General features: G+C 30.8%; 16 protein-coding genes across 16 annotated transcripts; 8 read left to right on the top strand and 8 right to left on the bottom strand. All coding sequences in view use genetic code 6, as the record gives it.

The window, feature by feature from the left end:
* Position 1: 1 nt before the first annotated feature.
* SS50377_24684 (uncharacterized protein) lies at positions 2-355 on the top strand (the record flags this gene model as incomplete). Its single annotated transcript, XM_067908525.1, has 1 exon — positions 2-355. One exon carries the CDS (start codon positions 2-4, stop codon positions 353-355), a length of 354 nt encoding a protein of 117 aa, XP_067763346.1.
* A 1,597-nt stretch (positions 356-1,952) lies between these two features.
* Positions 1,953-3,560, top strand: SS50377_24683 (Lecithin-cholesterol acyltransferase; the record flags this gene model as incomplete). Its single annotated transcript, XM_067908524.1, has 1 exon — positions 1,953-3,560. The coding sequence occupies one exon, from the start codon at positions 1,953-1,955 to the stop codon at positions 3,558-3,560; it is 1,608 nt and encodes a 535-aa protein (XP_067763345.1).
* An 825-nt stretch (positions 3,561-4,385) lies between these two features.
* SS50377_24682 (uncharacterized protein) lies at positions 4,386-4,703 on the top strand (the record flags this gene model as incomplete). The annotated part of the gene is made up of 1 exon (XM_067908523.1): positions 4,386-4,703. One exon carries the CDS (start codon positions 4,386-4,388, stop codon positions 4,701-4,703), a length of 318 nt encoding a protein of 105 aa, XP_067763344.1.
* Positions 4,704-4,711: 8 nt separating this feature from the next.
* SS50377_24681 (3-mercaptopyruvate sulfurtransferase / Thiosulfate sulfurtransferase) lies at positions 4,712-5,689 on the bottom strand (the record flags this gene model as incomplete). Its single annotated transcript, XM_067908522.1, has 1 exon — positions 4,712-5,689. The coding sequence occupies one exon, from the start codon at positions 5,687-5,689 to the stop codon at positions 4,712-4,714; it is 978 nt and encodes a 325-aa protein (XP_067763343.1).
* A 179-nt stretch (positions 5,690-5,868) lies between these two features.
* SS50377_24680 (uncharacterized protein) lies at positions 5,869-6,258 on the top strand (the record flags this gene model as incomplete). Its single annotated transcript, XM_067908521.1, has 1 exon — positions 5,869-6,258. The coding sequence occupies one exon, from the start codon at positions 5,869-5,871 to the stop codon at positions 6,256-6,258; it is 390 nt and encodes a 129-aa protein (XP_067763342.1).
* A 213-nt stretch (positions 6,259-6,471) lies between these two features.
* SS50377_24679 (uncharacterized protein) lies at positions 6,472-6,879 on the top strand (the record flags this gene model as incomplete). Its single annotated transcript, XM_067908520.1, has 1 exon — positions 6,472-6,879. One exon carries the CDS (start codon positions 6,472-6,474, stop codon positions 6,877-6,879), a length of 408 nt encoding a protein of 135 aa, XP_067763341.1.
* A 50-nt stretch (positions 6,880-6,929) lies between these two features.
* On the top strand, positions 6,930-7,697 carry SS50377_24678 (uncharacterized protein; the record flags this gene model as incomplete). Its single annotated transcript, XM_067908519.1, has 1 exon — positions 6,930-7,697. The coding sequence occupies one exon, from the start codon at positions 6,930-6,932 to the stop codon at positions 7,695-7,697; it is 768 nt and encodes a 255-aa protein (XP_067763340.1).
* Positions 7,698-7,754: 57 nt separating this feature from the next.
* SS50377_24677 (Serine/threonine-protein phosphatase) lies at positions 7,755-8,675 on the top strand (the record flags this gene model as incomplete). Its single annotated transcript, XM_067908518.1, has 1 exon — positions 7,755-8,675. The coding sequence occupies one exon, from the start codon at positions 7,755-7,757 to the stop codon at positions 8,673-8,675; it is 921 nt and encodes a 306-aa protein (XP_067763339.1).
* A 182-nt stretch (positions 8,676-8,857) lies between these two features.
* On the top strand, positions 8,858-10,057 carry SS50377_24676 (Iron-sulfur cluster biosynthesis protein IscS; the record flags this gene model as incomplete). The annotated part of the gene is made up of 1 exon (XM_067908517.1): positions 8,858-10,057. One exon carries the CDS (start codon positions 8,858-8,860, stop codon positions 10,055-10,057), a length of 1,200 nt encoding a protein of 399 aa, XP_067763338.1.
* An 11-nt stretch (positions 10,058-10,068) lies between these two features.
* SS50377_24675 (TRNA/rRNA cytosine-C5-methylase) lies at positions 10,069-11,151 on the bottom strand (the record flags this gene model as incomplete). Its single annotated transcript, XM_067908516.1, has 1 exon — positions 10,069-11,151. The coding sequence occupies one exon, from the start codon at positions 11,149-11,151 to the stop codon at positions 10,069-10,071; it is 1,083 nt and encodes a 360-aa protein (XP_067763337.1).
* A 62-nt stretch (positions 11,152-11,213) lies between these two features.
* Positions 11,214-11,636, bottom strand: SS50377_24674 (uncharacterized protein; the record flags this gene model as incomplete). Its single annotated transcript, XM_067908515.1, has 1 exon — positions 11,214-11,636. One exon carries the CDS (start codon positions 11,634-11,636, stop codon positions 11,214-11,216), a length of 423 nt encoding a protein of 140 aa, XP_067763336.1.
* Positions 11,637-11,777: 141 nt separating this feature from the next.
* On the bottom strand, positions 11,778-16,058 carry SS50377_24673 (uncharacterized protein; the record flags this gene model as incomplete). Its single annotated transcript, XM_067908514.1, has 1 exon — positions 11,778-16,058. The coding sequence occupies one exon, from the start codon at positions 16,056-16,058 to the stop codon at positions 11,778-11,780; it is 4,281 nt and encodes a 1,426-aa protein (XP_067763335.1).
* Positions 16,059-16,359: 301 nt separating this feature from the next.
* On the bottom strand, positions 16,360-16,728 carry SS50377_24672 (uncharacterized protein; the record flags this gene model as incomplete). The annotated part of the gene is made up of 1 exon (XM_067908513.1): positions 16,360-16,728. The coding sequence occupies one exon, from the start codon at positions 16,726-16,728 to the stop codon at positions 16,360-16,362; it is 369 nt and encodes a 122-aa protein (XP_067763334.1).
* Positions 16,729-17,067: 339 nt separating this feature from the next.
* On the bottom strand, positions 17,068-19,593 carry SS50377_24671 (Elongation factor 2; the record flags this gene model as incomplete). The annotated part of the gene is made up of 1 exon (XM_067908512.1): positions 17,068-19,593. One exon carries the CDS (start codon positions 19,591-19,593, stop codon positions 17,068-17,070), a length of 2,526 nt encoding a protein of 841 aa, XP_067763333.1.
* A 63-nt stretch (positions 19,594-19,656) lies between these two features.
* Positions 19,657-20,070, bottom strand: SS50377_24670 (uncharacterized protein; the record flags this gene model as incomplete). Its single annotated transcript, XM_067908511.1, has 1 exon — positions 19,657-20,070. One exon carries the CDS (start codon positions 20,068-20,070, stop codon positions 19,657-19,659), a length of 414 nt encoding a protein of 137 aa, XP_067763332.1.
* Positions 20,071-20,339: 269 nt separating this feature from the next.
* On the bottom strand, positions 20,340-20,642 carry SS50377_24669 (uncharacterized protein; the record flags this gene model as incomplete). Its single annotated transcript, XM_067908510.1, has 1 exon — positions 20,340-20,642. One exon carries the CDS (start codon positions 20,640-20,642, stop codon positions 20,340-20,342), a length of 303 nt encoding a protein of 100 aa, XP_067763331.1.
* Positions 20,643-21,056: the final 414 nt, after the last annotated feature.

The raw sequence follows: 21,056 nt of genomic DNA, 5'->3' as shown, positions 1-21,056 counted from the left end.
GATGAATGAGGCTATACTTTCATCATTAGAACCTACCGACGAAACATTATTGGTATTGAGTATGCATTTTGGATAGAAATTTAAGTAAGCTATAGAGATAGTAGATTTAAAATAAGTATAATAGGTGGTTAATACATAAGCAGAAATTTTTATTATACATAGTCATTTGGTTTCTTAATAATTCTGTAATTGCTTTGTGTTTTAAAAACTAATTATAAATGGAGAAAAATAAATATGCTAACATATTTTAGCAGTTCATATAGCAAAAACATTTTAAATATTTGGAGAAAAAATATCATATGATATAAATTAACTTTTATGTATTGTTGACCAAGATATTGAATTCATATAGTGAGCACACTATTATCACTTATTATTTATTATCATTTAGTATTTTCAAACATACCATTTAAGTTTAATATCTAATGAACATTTTAACCATCGTTTAAAAATTTAATGATAATCGCTACTTGAAAATACTGCCAAAGCCCCCAAATGATAAAATTGTGAATTAATCTTATCATATGAAAATTCTTACAACTCATTAAATGATTTCAGAAGAAGTAGCATAATAATAATTTTTCTGGAATTCAGTAATCCTAATTTTTCTATTTTACTCATTACTAAATCAAAATTACTACAACTATAAACAGGAAGCTTGAGTTCGGATAGACTTATGAGAGGACCCGCCCATTATAAGACTGAAATTATACTATCAAAAATTAATCTACTATATTAATCTGCCTGTGTATATATACCAATAGGATCAAATGACCTAAATAATTAATCTATAATATTTGGAAAATATTACTCCATTGATTAGAAAACATTATCTTTTAATGTTAATTTCGGTATAATTTGAAATTAATCGTTAGAAATTTAACCTAATGAAGAGAAACTTAGTCCAAATATGGTTGGATTTAATATAAAATTTAATTTAATATCTTTTTATAATTAATATTCTAAGTTTAATTCTACTATATTTACTTGCAATTTAAAGCTTAACTAAACAGAAGTATTTTAAAATGCAGATATTTAGTGCAATTATACATAAGATTCGTCAAAACAAAATGATAAGTCATACTTAATAAAATTATTAGACGATCCAGCCCTGCTTATTTATATAAATTACCTGAATTTATCTTAACACAAAATATTAACTTATGCCTCTCTGATATATGGAACTTGATATGTATAAACAATAGGATCATTTAAATTTAATTAACCTAACTATATATTCGTTTCTAACTATAAATTTTCAAGATACTATATAATCTACTCCTTATAATATACTGATGATTACTGCAATATTTCTTGCATCTTAATTTTATCATAAATTTTAACATTCAATTATGTTGTTATATAATTATTGCTTGTTTTATTATTAAAAAACTAACCATAAACAGATAATTTAGATTAAGATGTACAAAATAATCCAAATAAAATGATATTATCAAAGTCGTGAATAGGCAAAGAATCATTATTCAAGGATGCTAAAGAATATTTTAAATCATTAGATTATATCTTATCATTCTGGTATATTAAAGCAAAATTTTATTAAAGTATTGAAAATGATAGTAAATATTTTTTTGAGTCTATTTTTTCTTCATTTAGCAGTACCTCATATTAAGACTTTATACAAATATATTCTAAATTCAAAGTTAACTTATATTTAAACTAGTCTAAATACCTATAAAATTCTTTATTAGCATTGAATAAGTTTAAATTATTATATTTATAAATAACTACATCATAGTTAATCAATTTTTCTGCTTTATTATTATACTTCTTTACATTTTCAATAATTAATATCTTAATACGCCTCTTCTATACATATTAAACCTCCATAATATCTAATATAGAGTTCATTTTTGTTTAAATAGGAAAGCAATGTTAATACTATATGAATTATATTATAATATATATTTTATTGTACATTCGCCTTTCCCCTAATGACAGAAAGAAGACCTATCATTATTATCCCCGGAATATTTGGTTCACGCCTTGTAAACCAGCATAATGAGATTATCTGGCCATGCTCTTCTAAATACACTGCATTCAAAATCCCTTCTAATATGCTTCGTCTATGGGGGCGTACTACTGCAGATGGACTATTTGAGAACTTTTCAGATGATATAATTACAGCAATTCCAGGTCTTTCTGGATGTGAATCCTTAATCCCCAATCTAGAGGAGTTCAAGTGTTTCTATGACATATCTACATCCTTATAAGCTTAAGGTTACCGCGAAAACATCGACTTATTTGCCTTCACATACGATTTTCGTCATTCGCTCCTACGGCTTTCTGAGTAATTTGAGACATTTACTGCCAATTTGAAGCTAAAATCATTACCTATATTAATAACCCATTCCATTGGTTCGCTTATTCCTCGTTTTCTGCAACATAAGAGCGCAAATTGGAGCAAAATTTTTGCTTCTCAAATTGCTATTGCAGGCACTTTTGATGGAGCAAACGGTGGAGGACTAATGGCCGTAGTAGATGGCTACGATCTTTAATTTTCTTGGCTGCGGCATTGCACAAGAGGATTTTGGTGCAATTCTGGTATGTAGTTAGGCTTATTGTAAAGTAAGAATATAAATAGCGGTGTACAGTAATATGTATATTTAAAAATTCAAGAAACTAGTTCTGAAAAGACGTAAGACCTTAATATTGTTTAGCAATTTTGGGAAAATTGTAGAATCATTAAATGGAGCGAGAAATCAACTATTATGGGTATATTTAAACTGGTATTAGAGAATCCCAAGGCTGTAAATAAAAATGCCGGATTCTGGGCCATGCGATTCAAGAAATTGTTAGGAAGAAAAGTATATATTCCAGACACTGCATTTGAAGAGAATGAGTGTTATGAGTCGTTATCCTGCTGCTTTAACTAAGAAAAGAAGTTCTTTGCTAATTAGCAGTACCCACTGAAAGAACAAATCTCTGATGTTTAGCAGGTGATAGATTTGGATTCAAAATATGTTAGATACGCATTTTGGGCTCAAAGGGAGGAGTTTGTACCAACCTAATAAGAAATTGAATACTTCCAAACTAGAAAACTCGAAGATGCTCCTCAGGATAATATTTAGAGACTTGTTTACACCAAATACTGGCTTGATACCAACAATAAGCTGCCATAACATACTGAAACTCGGGATTTGCGTGATTTATATCATAATATCTCTGAAGAAGGTACCCTGGAAGCACTTGTTTTCCCGCAAAATGATATCTAACACGAAGCCCACCAGAACCTTAGAGATCAGGAAATCGATTTTCAGTCCTTTAAATTTGCGTCAATTTGTGGGTCTGGAATTTAGACTTCTTCCCATGCTATTTTTAATGCAGAAATATAAAATGAGTATGAATTACACGGTTTGAAACATCAGTGCTTATACAGCGAAGGCGATGGAACTGTGTTACTTAGCAGTTAAATTAGTGATTCTGTGCCAGACTCGCATGTTATAGAGAGGAAAATATTTAGCGGAATAGGGCATGTAGATTTAATGAAAAACTAAGCATGTGTGGCCAAAATATTAGAATATGTGAAGTTGATGTAGTGATAATATCGATAAATCATTTTATATACAATTTTTCATTAATAGCTGTAGTTTTTTGGTCGGTATAAAACTTTAACAATAATTAAGTTTTAGTCAAGATTTTACAAGTATTATTGTTTTTAAGCTTATACTTAGTTTATTAATCTTGATTATTTTTTCTTTCTTAAACTATCAATTCTACTATTATATCGTACTTAGTATTTTTGTAGCTCTATTCTTTTAAGCTCATCTTTCAATTCGTAATCTATTGGATTTTTAAAAAAGCATAAATTTGTACTATTGAACATTCTTCTAAAATAGTATTTAAGTACATATTATACGTATAGCTTAGATTGGTCTAATAATAAATCAATAAGTTTCTAGATATGTTTGTTTATTTATTGGTATATAAAATTGTACAATAAAATAAATATAGTTATTCTTTGCTAATTGAAATTAATTTTTTGAAAATATAATTTATATATTATATTTTATATAATTATTATAAAGTAATTTTAACGTATATGTATATAAATACTAATAATAGAAGATTGTTCACACTATATGATATATTATTTTATCTTAAATCATATAATAATTTTTATATTTTAAAACTCATATGAAGGATAATTTCGAAATTGTATTTGAAACTACGAGTTTACATATTGAAGTTATATTTTTTTTAATTATATAATAATTATTACATTTATAATCCTAACAATTATTCGTCAAATTAAATACTATATACTTTGTTCATAAATAATAATAAATATTGATTTAAAATCTGAATACATTGTTTTCAGTTAAATCGTTCATAATATCATCTGGTGACTTTTTATTCTATTCTTAATGAATCTGTAAAAGAAGTTAGAGATTGAAGAATACAACCTACCTATTGCCAAAGATTTAATGATAACGCCACCTATAAAATCTAAGCAACTAGATAAATAGGTCACCTAATTTGAAAATACACGCCACAAAACATATTATCGTTTAATTAATGAATCACGAAAAAAACGTGAGCTATTCTTTAATAATATTGATGACTCATTATAAGTTAATATAATTCGTAGGCCTGCTGTAAAAGAACCAGAAATTAATAAAATTAAGTAAAATGGTTAAAATTTGATTAAAGAACTTTCAAGAAAGCATCTTTGGCGGAAGTGAGTAAATTTTCACTCATCATCAGCTTCTTCTGGTGCTTTTTCAATTATTCCTGCATCATCAAATACTTTCTGTATACCATTTTTGAAAATATCCCAACCCCCGAAAAATACTGAGAGTCCATCTATACCTTTCCCACTACATAAAAATGCAGCTAAAACCACGTGTAATATATCAACTAGATTATTACCAGTTACTGTTATTGGTAATTCAATATTAACCCCATTTTATCTGAATATAGACTTTATCTTCAAAATATCAGTCCTAAACCAGCCAGCTTCATCTAGAAACAGCTTCCACTAAGTCTACAAAGCATTATTCTGGTATTCATCCGTCTATTCGTCATCAGATAATACCAATTACTTAATTTCATAATCTTTTGGTTCCAAATCTCCTAGATCTAGTTTCGCCAAGACACTTTTCTAGTCTGTAGCCAGCTCATACTGTTGAATGCTGTCCTAAAACTGAAGATTTTCGATAACAGTCGGTTACTATTTTTCACGTTAAATATACCGATTCACTTCCTCTGCACCAACTACGACACCAGGTCGAGGATTTGCATAAAATGCAGTTTCGGGTGCCGGGGAAGGTTTGACTAACTTCTTCAACTCCACTGGAAAATCACGTTGAGACCATGCATCCAACCCTCCTAACAGAATTGATACTTTGGGATGTGAGTAATACTATAATAACCACCAGGCACGAATTGCGGATTTTCCATCTGAGTCATAAATAACAGCATGGACCCCTCTTGTCAGACCTTATGATGTGGCTAATTTTGTAAATACCTAAGGTTTTGGTACCTGGTCGTACGTAGCATTCTCCTCTCTCAAAATAAGTTAGTAAGAGTTTTTAACATGTTTTTTAGAAAATACATGTTTTGCTTATGATAAAGTCATATCTTCATGCAAAGTGGCATCGAATATACGAATATCTGTTGAGTTATGATGTGCTTCTAGCCATTCTGGGGATATAAGTGTGGGATACATTTATTGATTTGTATATACTTATATTATAACATATAATAGCAATATAATAGTTATTTAATTTATTTGTATGAAGATTTCACTTGAAAAGGAAAATAAACTATATCTAATAACTCAAAATTACTTTATCGTATATCGCTCAATAAATTTCTCTTTTCATTTACTTTTACGGGTACCAGAAAATGTACAGGTATCGACAATTTACAGTCAGTCAGAAGCTAATGAATTTATCTTTCAAAAACGATGATATTGGATATACTACACGATAGTAAGATGAACTGCTACCTTCTATTTCATCATAGTAAACTAAAAGATCGCCAAAGCATAATTCTCATTATACAGGGTGTTAACGAATGTATTAAAAAGCCTTTTCTCACTCAGATACTTTTAATTAAGAATTTGAGCATAGTAGAAAGTACGTGGATTAAAAGATATAATTTCTACTCAAATAACATATTGAGCCTGTTAAAGACTAAGTTGAAGATCTTATCTAAAAGGAAATTAATAGATAAGTTTATAATAAATAAAAATAAGCTAATATACAGCAATACTTAAAGAAATTACATAAATGAAATATAAATAATTTGATAACAAGGGATCATACATCTAAGGATATCGCTCAAAAATGGCACAACGACAAACATAAGTTTATTATTAAAGTCATCTCCCTTATAATGTCTGATATGGATCAGTGGATTCATTATATTAATGGAGTGAAAATTATTATTGAATTGCATATACTACATAAATTTACATATAATAACTATATAAACTTATGAATAAAAATGAATTATACATAAAAATCAGTATCGTCTGCGCTGACCTACTTTCGTTCTTTTAAATATGGATATGATTCATATTAATCAGTTATAGCTGCGTTTAAAGGACCTAAATCTGATGAAGCTAAGCATGCTTAAAAAATTTGCGGACTTCACGCCACTGAATGCGGCGCTATTTTAGCCGCCAAAGCCTTAGCACCTGATATTGAAGACATAATTAACTAAGAATTCAAAAACAATGTAACATCAATAATGTGTCATGATTTACTAGCAGATGGTACATTTAATTGTTCATAATGTATCACACTGGCTTGTTAGGTATTAGAAGATTTTTAGTTAGAACCAGACCAGTTCGTAGAAAAGAATTGGTACGAATAGGTTTCAAATATTGAAGAGTTATTTTAAAATAAATGATTAGTAAAATCATTATTTATTTATTATACATAACTATATTCTATCAAATAATGTCAATTAATGTCCATGTTTATATTGGTGATGGATACTCGTTTTTTATGCAAATTTCAACGTAATAAAGCATTTAATAATTAATGTAAATTATTTAGATACAACTGAATCATCTATTTGTTTCTTCAACTGATTTTATCAATGTACACGGACTATTAGATTCAAACTTTTGCGATTTATGCCCTAGCTCTATTGTTTAACACATACTACCTGATCAAGCACCAGTTATTACTTTGTTAGACCTTGCTGGGCCATAATCTGGTCTGCTTTAGCTTCACCAAATTTCACCACATCCCCAATCCTAAATCCTAAATGCTGTATTGTCAACTTTATCTGATAAAATGAAGACCGACCTTGTATAGGCTCGACCAGAGCCATTTCCAATGGCATAGATTTAGGTACCTTAAGCATCGAGGAAATGTTCCCCATATTGCTAACCTTTGGCCCCGTTTCGAGAAGTAGAACGCTGTGGTTGTGGTGAAATTAAATCATATGCTGTTTCTGAAGGACCATTATGTACAGAACATTGTAAAACTGCAGATCAGAGGAAATAAAAAGCTAGTGCGTGTGAATTCTGTTCTATCTGTATGAGTAGATATAGAAATTCCAAGTATGTAAAAGGCTCTATGCATTAGTGTAAAGCTTGCCATAGGCCATGGTTATTATTAAATACAGAAGGAGTATGCAGGAGCTGCCATTGTGAAGGTGTTTAGAACTAACATGCACCTTTTCGGCAGGCCAATATAGATCCAGAGTTACAAAAATGATTTAATCACTTATATATAATATATAACTTATTTAGTTTTTTGTTCCACTCCAAGCAGATGGATATTGATAACTTATTATCGAATTTAAAGTAAGCTATTGTGCCTACAGAAGCATAAATATAAGATCTAACTGAAAAGGCGAAAAATTTGTTCTTAGCTGAACCAAGTATGCTTAGTTTACCAGCACCTATAACAATTGTAGGTGATATTCATGGCTAATTTTACGATCTTAGGGAACTATTCCGTGTTGCATCAGAGTTACCATCATGTCAGTTTCTTTTCTTAGGAGATTTTGTTGATCGTGGCCTTCACTCAATCGAAACCTTTTTATATCTAGTATGTCTCAAAATTAAATATCCAACGCGAATTTTCATGTTGAGAGGTAATCATGAATCTAGATAAATCACCTAAGTATATGGATTTTATGATGAAATTTTACGTAAATTTGGTTCGATTTCTGTATGGAAAGCTTGTATTGATGTTTTTGATTCTTTACCATTAGCTGCAGTTATTAAAAATGAAATTTTCTGTGTGCATGGAGGGCTTTCGCCCACACTTACTAAAATAAGTGAACTAAATGACATTCCTCGTGGGAGTGAAGTACCACATGATGGTATTGTTTCAGATTTATTATGGTCGGATCCATTTGAAGGATCTGAATAGATGGGTTTCTAACAAAGCTAGAGAGGTGCAGGATATTTCTTTGGTGCAGATGTTTGTGAAAAGTTTTGTAAGGAAAATAATGTAGCATTTGTCTGCAGGTCACATTAATTGGCAATGGACGGCTATAAATGGTAATATGGTGGAAGATTATGTACAGTTTGGTCTGCTCCTAATTACTGCTATAGAGCTGGAAATGTAGCAAGCATTTTAGAAGTCAATGAGTTTGGAGAAAGAAATTTCAAAATATTCGATGCAGCAGTGTCAGGCCAATAAGGTAAAGCCGATAAAAGGGTTATTCCTGACTATTTCTTGTGACCACAGTGATGTTTATTCACACGAAACTCTTCCTCTTCTAAACTACAAAATATTTAAGACTCACAATATCCTGATTATATGTTAAATAATAATCAAACTATACAAATTGTATATTTTAAAATTACTCTCTATATATCATTATTATATAATTTAATCAAACTAATACAGTTGCCCGCTTCACAATGATCTATCTTGATAACTAAGCTACAACACCGATTGACCCTAGGGTTCTAGAAAAAATAGTACCATATTTAACTGAAAACTTTGCAAACTGTCATTCATAACATTAACTAGGGAGATAAATGAACTCAGCGGTTGATGTAGCAAGATAATAAGTCGCATCTCTAATAGGAGCAAAACCTAGCGAAATTATATTTACATCAGGTGCAACAGAATCAAATAATATTGCAGTCAAAGGTGCCGCAAGATATGCATAGAAAAAGCATGTTATCACATCAACAATTGAGCACAAATGTGTTCTAGAGTCAGTTAGGGCATTAGAGGCGGAAGGCTATTAAACTCATTTTATCAATGTTGATGATAAAGGTCTTATAAAAATGGATGAATTTAAAGAAGCCTGTGATAGGTTTAAAAACGATATAGGCGTGGTTTCTATCATGGCTGCAAATAATGAAATGGGCTCAATTCAAGACATTTAGGAACTAGGAAAAATTTCTAAGCGGGCAGGTGCTGTTTTCCACACAGATTGTGCTTAAGCGGCAGGAAAAATTGCTTTAAACACTGAAAATATAGATTTAATGTCGATTAGTGGCCACAAAATTTATGGTCCAAAGGGCGTGGGTGCTCTTTATGTGAAAAGAAGAACTAGATTGAACCCACTATTTTCTGGTGGTGGTTAAGAACAAAATATAAGACCTGGAACTTTACCGGTATTTTTAGTAGTAGGACTGGGAGAAGCAGCTGAGATTTCACAAAAATAACTAGTGTCAGATCATAAGCATTATGAAAGCCTTTACAATTATGCTTCTGATAAAATCAATAAACTAGAGCATGTAAAGTTCAACGGTCCAGATGATAAAACTAAAAGACTTCTTAACTGTATGAACGTCTCATTCTTGGGAGTTGAGGGTGAATCATTAATGATGGCAATCGACGATGATGTATGTGTCTCCACAGGGTCTGCATGTACCTCATAGTCACTGGAACCGTCCCATGTGCTTCATGCAATGGATATTCCTGCAGAAGCTGCACATACATCAGTTAGAATGGGTTTCAGCCGCTGGACAACCAAAAAAGATGTTGACGAAGGCCTTGATAAAATAATCAGCGAAGTTAATCGCCTCCGGGATATTTCAATTGTTTGGGACCTCATGAAACAAGGTAAGAATCTGAACGACGTTGGTGCATTTGGCTCACACTGAACTTATTTCTCTCACTTTCTTACAAATAGCGCTACAAAGAAGCCCTCAGACTGCATTTCCTCATTACAAATTGCACATTCTGTTATACTTTTACTCCTCAGTGGCCATTAAGGAAGTGCATCGACTAACTTCCATTTTCTATTTTCAGCTAATACTTCCTAAACAACGTCTTCATTCTCCTCTTTATTCACGCTACAAGTTGAATAAACGACACCATATGCATTACTTTCTAATGCGGCAGTCAAAATTTTGACCTAAAACTTATGGAGTTAACTTGTATCTGCTCTATCCCGCTCTGCACCCATTTATTGAGCTATCTAAAAGTCTAGATTAAGTGTACCTGACCCAGAACAGGTTGGATCTAATAAAATAAGATCATATGGGTCTTAAAATGCTTAGAATGCATCGCTGGTTCTTACTGTCAAATTTTTAACGTTCTAAGCACGTTTTTGTAGAATTTTCGATCGCTTCTAGTCTCTTTCATTTGCTGTAACATGTTTAAAGTGAGTGGCAAGTTGAAGGGATTTAGAACCAGGAGCTGCGCATGCATCTAAAACAGTTAATTATGAAGCTTCTGATTTAAAATATTAATACAGGGCTTCTGCTGGAAGTCCTGACGCTAGAGTTTGTAGCTCCCCTTATATCATATTTTCGCATTTAGGGGCTTCGTTAAGAAGATAAAAATTTGGAATAAACTAAGATGGAGTTGAACTTTCTGGCTATGTGATAGAGCGAATCCAATGATGCTTTTATGGTGGTGAATGTAATAATATTGTATTCTAAAGTTCCGGCCAGAGAGGTCTAACTTATTTTAATGAGTCTCTAGTTTGCTTTGATAGTCTGAGCCTTTTATTAGGTAAAATCTTAGCTTCTAATGATTATACAATAATAGATGCCTGTGTGAATAGGTCTTATGTTGGTACTGTAAATTTTAGGGCTTACTAAAATATTTTATAATTATAACCTACTTTTAATGCCAGTAAGTAAGTCTTTCCAGGGGAAGTTTTTTAAGCAAGACATAATGTCTTTAATCCAGATTTTTAATTATAAAAATCAATGAGGCACTATCCAGCTTACTAATAAATATCTTACATGCAATAGAAATGAAAAATATGTAAGAAATAATATATAAATTATTATAGATATTCCTTGTAAGTCACATTTTGAGATTCTTCCAATCTATAGATTGGAAATCCTATAACTTATTCTCTGTGTATCCTTCCTCTTCTAAATCTGATGATATGTCACTGTCTGAGAAAACGTCGTTTTCTTCTATTTTTTATGCTAACGTAGAGTAAACATGTGAAGAAACGGATGGTATCCTTTAGGAAATTGGAGATAATTAACAGTTTAGTGAAGAATTATCAAATTTATTGAGTTTTATGTCGTTATCTGCTTATGTTGATGGCATTTCTGACTGATCAAAATCAATTTCTAAAATTGGTATATTTGATGGTATTATTTATTATGGCTAAACATGAACAAAATGTAATGATGGTACTCTAGATGATGGTTGGGATATAGGTTTATCGGTAGATAAACTAGAAATAATTGTGTTGTTACTAACACAATTACCCATTTTTGCATATACCAATATTTATGTATAATTAGTATAAATATTCTAAATTTAGACAATCACGTTACTTTTTTTTAAAATCTAAGAATCTAATAATCATTCAAACAATTAGCTACAATATTAAAGAAATCGAAAAAAATCATATCAAAGTAAATCAAAAACTAAACTAATACCTTCAATAACATCTGTACAGTCAATTTATAAAGGTTATGTTGCTTCAGTTCCTTGGAAGCCTATAATAATATTTTTTCGCTCAAACTCATGCCTATGGACAAACAACTCATTATTATGTCTAAATTTTAAGTTGCCTTTACTTTCTGTAATAAAAATAGATCTATTTACATTCAAACAAAAACCAGAAATAGACTAAAACTTTAGTCCATCTTAGCAATTTTTATCTTAAGTATAAATCTATGAACTTATCTACAGTAAATTTTAATAAGTTAAATCTTACTTAAGCTTTTATTCAAGTTATAAATATAGAGGTGGTTTTATTTAATGCTTAATATTCTGAGATGTATTTTAATTTGATTAAACGAATATAGAATTATAATTTGAGTGAATTCTCTTAGATAAAGTAGCAAAAACATTTAATTAAGATTATAAAGAGAAATATTTTGGTTATTCAACGAATTATTAATGAATATGTTAAAATACTTTATGTAGATATTGTAATTACTATTATGGCATTTACTATTGCTGCTATGAATACTGAATCCGCTAATATTATATTGCTAAAGAAATAGATTTAAGATCAACATGAGGTACTGACTAAGTTTAATAAGCATAGAGATGCAATGAATCCATATAATGCAACATTTAATCATAAAATGATTCCTTTATAGTAAACAGCTTAACTTATGAGACTGGTGTTGAATGTTTTTAAATTATCTAAATTACTTAGAATAAATATTATGAAATATCTTACATCATACAACATCTAGGCAAATAACATCGTTCAAATGGATTTTACTTTATAAAAATACTTGCTTTTTACAGTATATTGATTCCATCCAGCTAAGTAATTTAACCTTTAAAGTTCATAAATGTATCTAGTTATCCAATAAATTTGTAATAGTTGAATGGTTTATAATGATTTTATCTAGTTTATTTCTATTAAGTTGAAATAGGTGTTATTGTTTATTTGCTTAATCTTAAGCAGTGGTTATAATATAAAATCTTATCTAGCTTTATTGAATTTTTAATAAAAAGTTTAATGAAATATTTTTATTCGTTAAGTTGCTTATCATTTATGCATAAATATGCACCATTTCCCATTTATAAATGCTTACTGAAAGTGTTTGTGTATATTTTATAATTTATTTGCTCTTAAGTGTTAATATTGGTCTCTATTTTTTATGGCGCATACATACTTGCACGTAGTAGATTATAAATACCAGTATTGTATTTTAAACATTTTTGGAGTTCAACGACCTATTATTCTATTTATTTCTCAAATGTTTTTGATCCTTGAAGATATGGATCAATTCTATTCTTTAAATAATGGGTTTTTGGAATTAAGTTGCATGCATTTATAACACGGTCTTCTGTAACTTTTTTATAAGTTTAGTTAAATTAAAACTGATCAATTTAAATGTTATGAACTTAAACATTTGCCTTAAAAACCATTTCTTTAATTGCATATTCTACTTTCTTTTAACTTGGCCCTGGAGTTATTATCAAAACTGATGGATTATAACTTATTATTTCTAGCAGATCAGCAGTAACTAAAAACCTGCATTACTTATAAATAAAAGCGTACTATTTAGAAAGATAAGATCTATATATACTTACATCATTTATGTCACAAAAAATGATTATTTTTGTAATTACTCGTAGTGGAATCAAATTTATTTTAATCTTGTTAGCTTTTTATATAATAGTTTCTGTCTCAAAATATTTCTGGACTTATATATTTAATATGTTGTCTAACATTACAAATATAGGATGTTTTTATTATCTAGGTAGACAGCATAATTTATTTTAAGGGAAATCAGAATCTTAAATTGTAATAAAAACATTGTCAATATGACTATTTATATCAAATGACTAAAAGAAAAATGTATGGGATGCCTATTACTTAGTTACAAATTCTATTTTATTTTCGCTAGTAGGATTAATACAAACAATATCATAAGGTAATCTCATTTAAAACTGCTTTTGTGGTAAATTTTGTATAAATTATAAATTCTATTACACTTTGTTATATACTTCAGTAACAAATTCAAATGGACTCAAACTTATATTTAAAATGTCCAGATCAGGAAATAAAAATTGATTGTACTCTACTTTAATATTTCTAGACTATGAATATTTGACTGCTCTTCGCCGCCAATCATCCCTACCAACTTTTTCTTGTAGAGCTGCTTATGTAAATCTAAACTATAATTATACAGGAAGCCGTCTAATGACATCTCTAGATACAATTTTCAATTACTTTTTAAGCTAATTTCGTGAAAAAATATCAATGTCTAATCTTTTGCTTTTATTATATGCTGAAACTCTATTCAATTTTATTGGTAAATCTAAATTAATTGATAATGAATCTTTATTTGTACTTAAACATTGTTATAGTCTTTCCATTTAGTACATTGCTTGACAAATAGTTTAATCCTATTAAATAACAGGTTTTGATAATTAAACGCTTCTATGTTAAACAAATTTCATCATAGTTTTTGCACACAAAACAGGTAGATCCTCTTATAAACATGATGCTACCTTACTGTCTTAAAACTAATTTTGAAACTTCATATTTGACAATGATTCATAAATTTAGTTTTGTAAACCTTCTTTAATAGAAGGAGAATCCTATAAAATAGACAGATGTGGCTAAAGTTATTCATCTAGAATAATAGAGGCTACTTATCCTAAAAGTTATGTTTCAGAATATTCATTTGCTAGTTCGGCTGATTTTCCGGAAAGGTATATCTTTTTTTCTTAATATTCTATTGTGCAGACCGATTTTTCTATAATAGCTTATGTTGGTTTATAATAAACATTTTTAAGATAATTTCTACATTTATCTTAAAGGTGTATTTTTACATCTGCTTCTCTAACCTAATCACATAGCAGGATCTGGATAATATCGACCCATGATCTAGGATTCATCTCAGATAAAATAACAATTTTAAACTTAGTTTAGATAAATGGCAACTTTTTAAGGCCTTTTTTTCTCATATAAGAATCCAGATGATAAACGACTTATGAGTCATACTCATAAATTTTTGTGGCTTCTTAAACTTATCTAATCGCTTTTTGCAAATCCTCTTCTTTATCGAGGGCTGCCATTTCTACAATTACAATATTTACTGTATATCCAGATTCAAAAACAAATACATCATTTTAGTGAGTTTTCTCTTGTATCTTAAAAAATTCCATTTTATCTGATGAAAAATTATACATTTCATGTTTTCTTGATCGCTCTCTACCTGGATTTCTTTATATTCTACAATCTTGATCAATTAATACAATTTTTACTGTCACTGAATTATAAAATGATCTAAAATCTTCATTTTAAATAAAAGATAGTCCATTTTAAGTAAATATGATTAAACTTCGGTTACTATGTTAAAGCTAAGGGGACTTATTAATTTTATAAAATGTAGATAAATATCTTAGTAAAACTTTTTAATTACCATCTGGTAAAGATATAACTGCATATTTTTATCCGCATTAAAAGGCTTTAAGCAAATATAATGCTGTAAATCGCTGAAGATGAGAATCACCGGGAAATACTTCCCCTAATCTTTCAGCTTACATATTTAATGGAATTAATTCTAAAATAGATGAGATAGTTGACTTTTTATATATAAGATGTGATATATTGCCCTATACGCCAATAGATCCTCGTTCCTACATTATTTAATTTATAAAGGCCTCTGACACATTTCGTTAAGTCTATGATTTTAAAATTTAACTATACACCTGCTAGCTTTAACTAATAGCATATTTTATTATGTGTGCTTCCTATTTTTTAGACTTTTTCATAAATAAAGAATCTTTACATGCAATTGCAAGTTCGTGTAAGATCTTCTTTTTTCTCTCCAATGACCATATCAATTACTATTGCTTGTTAGTAACAGATATTTATGTATAAGATGCCATTGATGCTAATGGTTAGAACCATTTTGAATCCTCATAAGGTAAAATAAATAAAGATGGCATACCTTAGGATTATACGAATGGTGATTATGGGACTATAGATAATTAAACTGACGTGTTTCTATTGTTTATAAATCGTGGATATTCAATTGTTTTTTGCTGTAGCTAAAATTAATTCTTACTATCAATAACTTGACCTTATTGAATACCTTTTGAAATTCTTCGCTATAAACTGATAAAGTTATTGTATAAAGAATTTTAAGAGACTAGAAAGTAAGAATTTTAAGAATTTAATTGACGAGTATCTCTTTGTGTTAATTCCATATGATTCTGGAGTGGAATTGAAAATAAATGATTCAATATATATATAATAAATAAATATTACTGGTTAAAACATTTCAAGCTAATTCTCATGACTAGTTTTATTTGTATAAATAAAAGCATAAATATAGCAAATGAACACATATATGGTTTAATTATCAATATATTTCATGTATAGTTTATTGTTAAGGATTAAAAATAATTATGCGATCTTCTCTATAATATTTTTATAAAAGACTCACAAATATCAATTTATTGTTAAAATTGATACATTCCAGATTGTATCACTAATAAATTATTAAAATCACTATTATTTGTAATCTTCCTCTTCTTAAATGCTATCTACGTCACAATCTAATTTCGTTTCCAATTAAACATGTTTACCTTACGCCTCACCTTAGTCTGGAGTATAATAATCAAATGAAGTTGATGGTAAACCCATTTTCAGTATAGATGTAACCTTTCTTTCTTGTTCTGAGTTTAAAACTTTATATTTCTCAAGGGCAAGATCTAAATTATTTCCTATGTTGTCTAATTTAGGCATATCAGTTGAAAATTAAGGTTATTATTTAGTTTCAATAAATTTCTCGAAGTTTATATCTGATTTGCCTTATTCATAATTTAGCTCTGTATCAGATTTAATAGGTTAAGATTAATTTGATGCGCATCCCATATTTCAAATATGCATCGTAATATATTTAATAAATGTTATAAATATAATTATACTATTAATTACACTATATCTTATAATATATATTAATGAGTTAAGGCAAAATCAGTTTTTATAGAGGTTATCATAGAAGTAGCATTTATATTATGTATATTATAAATTATTTTTTAAAAGCTCTTAGAAAATATACACTAATAACTTACAAATTATCATATATACTAGAATAAACTCTGTTATAATTACTTACTAGATATTTAATCGCATCATATATTAATACATATATAATTATATTATTAATTTCTAAATTAACTAAATTAAAAAATAAGAAACAAGTCATTAATATCACATTCTGTCTTCATAATCAGCAACCTGGGGGATACCTTCCTTCATACCCTTTCTCTTACGGATAGTAAGAACAATGGTATTAGCCTGAGAACCTTCGACAAGAGGGTCGGAGGCAATAAGAGCATAATGGGAGAAGACGCACTGAGGGAAAGCTTAACCAGAAGTCTGGGCACGAAGATCGGCATCGAAACCGAAAGATTCACCTACAGGTAAGTGAGCCTTAACTTCAGATAAAGGCTGGCCTTCACGAGGCTCTTCAGACACTACGGTTCCTCTTCTCTTGGCCATAACTTGGTAGATACCACCCATGCAACCTTCAGGGGCAAGGATATCAACTAAATAGATTGGTTCAAGAAGCATGGGAGCAGAAATAAGGCAAGCGGCATACATGGCAGAACGAGCAGCAGGCATGAGCTGACCGGCACCACGATGTAAAGCATCACCGTGGAGGGTAGCATCCTTCAGCTTGAAGCAAGCACCGGTGAGAGATTCACCGCAAAGAACACCAGTACGGCAAACCATCTAGAAACCAGAGTTAATATGATCCTTGGCTTCATGGAGATATTAAACACCCTTAGTAGCTTCTAAGATAATGTTTGTCATGACTGGAGCACCTTCGGGACCAAAATTCCAGATTTTACGGGCTTCTTCTACATCCCATCCGAAATCATCAGCGAGGATACGGGCACGAACCTTGGAATCCTATTCAGGGGTGATTTCTTTCTCTTCCATCTTTTAGAGTACTTCTTCAGATATGGGTTCAGCATCAAAGTAAAGTCTGTTGTGCTTGTTGGCAGATTTAGCCATAACAGTTCTTTCGGACTTTTCAGTGATTGTTTCACGATACTGAACAACTGGGTCAGAAATAGTAAATTCTATACCACCACAGAAGTCATCACGAAGATCCTTCAAACATATTTCTAAATGGAGTTCACCAGCACCAGCAATAATATTCTGGTTAGTATCCTGATCCATGATACAAAGTACACAAGGATCAGATTTCTCAAGACGCTTCATACCTTCATGGAGCTTAGGGAGGTCCTTAGCATTCTTGCAGTCAATAGCTACACGAACGACGGGAGATACTGAAAACTTCATTGGACGGATAGGATAAGCATTATCGATAGTGGTAAGAGTACCATTCTTGATAATATATTGATCAACACCTACGAGACCAACGGTATTACCGCAAGGAATGTCATCTACCTGTTCTACTCTGGCACCCATCATAAGAACGGTACGCTGAATATTTTTGACAAAAAGATCGTGTTTCTTACCGGGAACATAATCAGGGCCTAATATATTGACTTTCTGACCAGTTTAAACAGTGCCAGAAAAGACACGACCGAAAGCGAAGAAACGAGAACGATCAACGGTGGGAACCATCTTGGATACATAAAGAACGAGAGGACCAGCAGGATCGCAATTTCTAATAGCATTAGCGCACTCGTCATCCATAGGACCGGTATAAAGAGTTTCGCATCTGTATTACTAAGCAACCTGAGGGGAAGGAAGATGTACAATGATCATTTCTATTAAAGCATGAGCAGCAGGTAAAAAGTGCTGCATAACTATCTTAAGCAATTTTTTACCACTTTCTTCAGATTCGTCAGGATTGAGTTTGATGTCGAACTTCTTCATCATCTTTGAATACTTCTTCTTGTCATCATTCATAACAGCACGATAGAGGTCAAGGATAGGATCCATAACATACATAGCAAAACCACGAGCGTTTTCAGTACCATCTTCATTTCTAGATTTGTTGGTCCATTTGTTAGTAGCAGCATTGAAGAAACGGTTACCCCAAAGATTCTTGGTCCAATAATCTAATTCACCACCAAACTTCTTCATGTATAAACGAGCGAAGTGAGTAATGGTGAAAGCCCAACCTTATAAGCCAGCACCGAAAGCTACGACACCCTTACAAGGGTCAAGAGTCATATCTTTCATCTTCTTGTCCTAATAAGTTGTAACAAGCTCATTAACCTGACCAATTGTCTTTTCAAAAATTCTGTAAGCTTCCTCACCAGTACACTGGAGCTCGGAAATAACACGATCTACTTTGTTGAGCATTAAAACAGGCACAACACGCTCACCAAGAGCTTAACGAAGAACGGTTTCAGTTTAAACACAAACACCTTCGCAGCAATCAACGACGACTAAAGCACCATCGGTGATACGGAGAGCAGCAGTAACCTCAGAGGAGAAATCAACGTGCCCAGGGGAATCAATAAGATTGATAAGGAAACCTTATTCGCTTTCCTTCTTCTCATCTTCAGAGAAGTTATAGAAAAGAGAAACGCCAGTGGACTTGATGGTAATACCACGATCCTTTTCGTCTTGACGTGTATCAGTATAACGCTGGTTACCAGCAGCACCCATAGAGATAATACCAGCAGCGGCGATAAGAGAATCAGTAAGAGTTGACTTACCATGATCTACATGTGCAATAACAGACATAGAACGAATGCGTTCAGTGTGATTCATACATTCACGAATTTCTTCTATAGTGAAGTTAGGCATTCTACAAAGGAATGGAAATTATTTTTGAATTAGAAAAAATATATTGTAAATTATAAATAATAATCACTTTTAGTCAGTCTTAAAATTATGATCTCTGACTAATTGTTTAACAATGTCTGACATTTTCGATTCATTTTCAGATTATTCTTTAAAAATGTCAGGAACAGGTCCCATTTGTGATTTCTTAAACTTTATTTATTCAGAAAGTTCGCTTAGAGTTAGCTCGTTATCGTAATTTTTATTTACAAATCCCTACAATTAGTATAATATATCCTGGAAAATAGTTTTATCTCTTCCTGTCTACTAGGCTAATGTGTGAATCGCCAAATGCGGAGAAGCTGCAGCTAACTGCACAAAGAGAAAATATTCAGAAATTGGCAATGGTTATGCTAATATTGGTGTTAATATATCCACTGTACTTTACTTCAACGCCTTGATAATCTCTTCGTGCAACTTTATGATTTACTCGATATTCATTTTATGAAATTTGGTTTTTATGTTATTAAATATATAATACGCGTATTAAAAATTTACAAACTTGATTAAACTATAACTAAAAATTCAACTCAGATTCCACATGCTTAGCAACCCCTTTTCGTACCACCCGCTGGTATCACCCCTGATAGCTCTGCTAATATTCCCAGGATACGCCTACTGGATCCAGTCATAGTACCGATCTCTAAATAGGGTCGTGACGCTAATCAGCAAGCTGTCATCTGTCCCAAATCCGCTTATTGCGTGGTGAATCAGCTGGGCGCACAGATTCGCAGAAGGATCACATACGTTTTTGTTTCATCTTAGCTCCCCCTGTAGATCGTGCATGCATTAACGACCGCGTTATCAAAAGTTTTGCAGCCTAGTCGAAAGCCCAGCCATATTTGCATTTTGTGCATGTTTCTCTACCAGTACATTCCCACAATCTTGCACGTAAAATTTGCAAAGTTACACGATTACAAATACACCTGCAATGTATTTAACCATGATATATCTGCGCATTAAGTACAATATAGCACAGGAGTTCCGGTCACGCAGGCGTATCCAGATCCCATTCTGACGTAGTCAGTTTAAGGTTTATATTATACTGAGCATATCCCAATTACTAGACAAAAATTATTTGTGTCATAGTTTTTAATTGAAATAGTAAAGGTGCTGCTTTAAGTCATTTTGAAAATCGACATATAATTTTAATAAAAAGTTTAAACATATATCCTTTTTTGTACCATAGAATTATAATTGAATATATAGAGTTTATTTTTTAATTATGATAGACTCATCAATTTTAGGTTATTTCTGATAGTACTCGAAATATTAGGAAAATGTTTATAAAATAATCTTATATTATTTGTATATAATTGATATATATGTAAAAATTCCTTTAAGTATATTGCTTTAAACAGTTTTCTTTAATTTATTCATTAATAGTCAATGAAGGCCTATGACTAAAACACAAGTATACTGTTGTG

This window comes from Spironucleus salmonicida, chromosome 5 (assembly GCF_000497125.1).
Source record: "Spironucleus salmonicida strain ATCC 50377 chromosome 5, whole genome shotgun sequence".
Lineage (NCBI taxonomy): Eukaryota > Fornicata > Diplomonadida > Hexamitidae > Spironucleus > Spironucleus salmonicida.
This window is presented reverse-complemented; position numbering and strand designations above follow the sequence as displayed.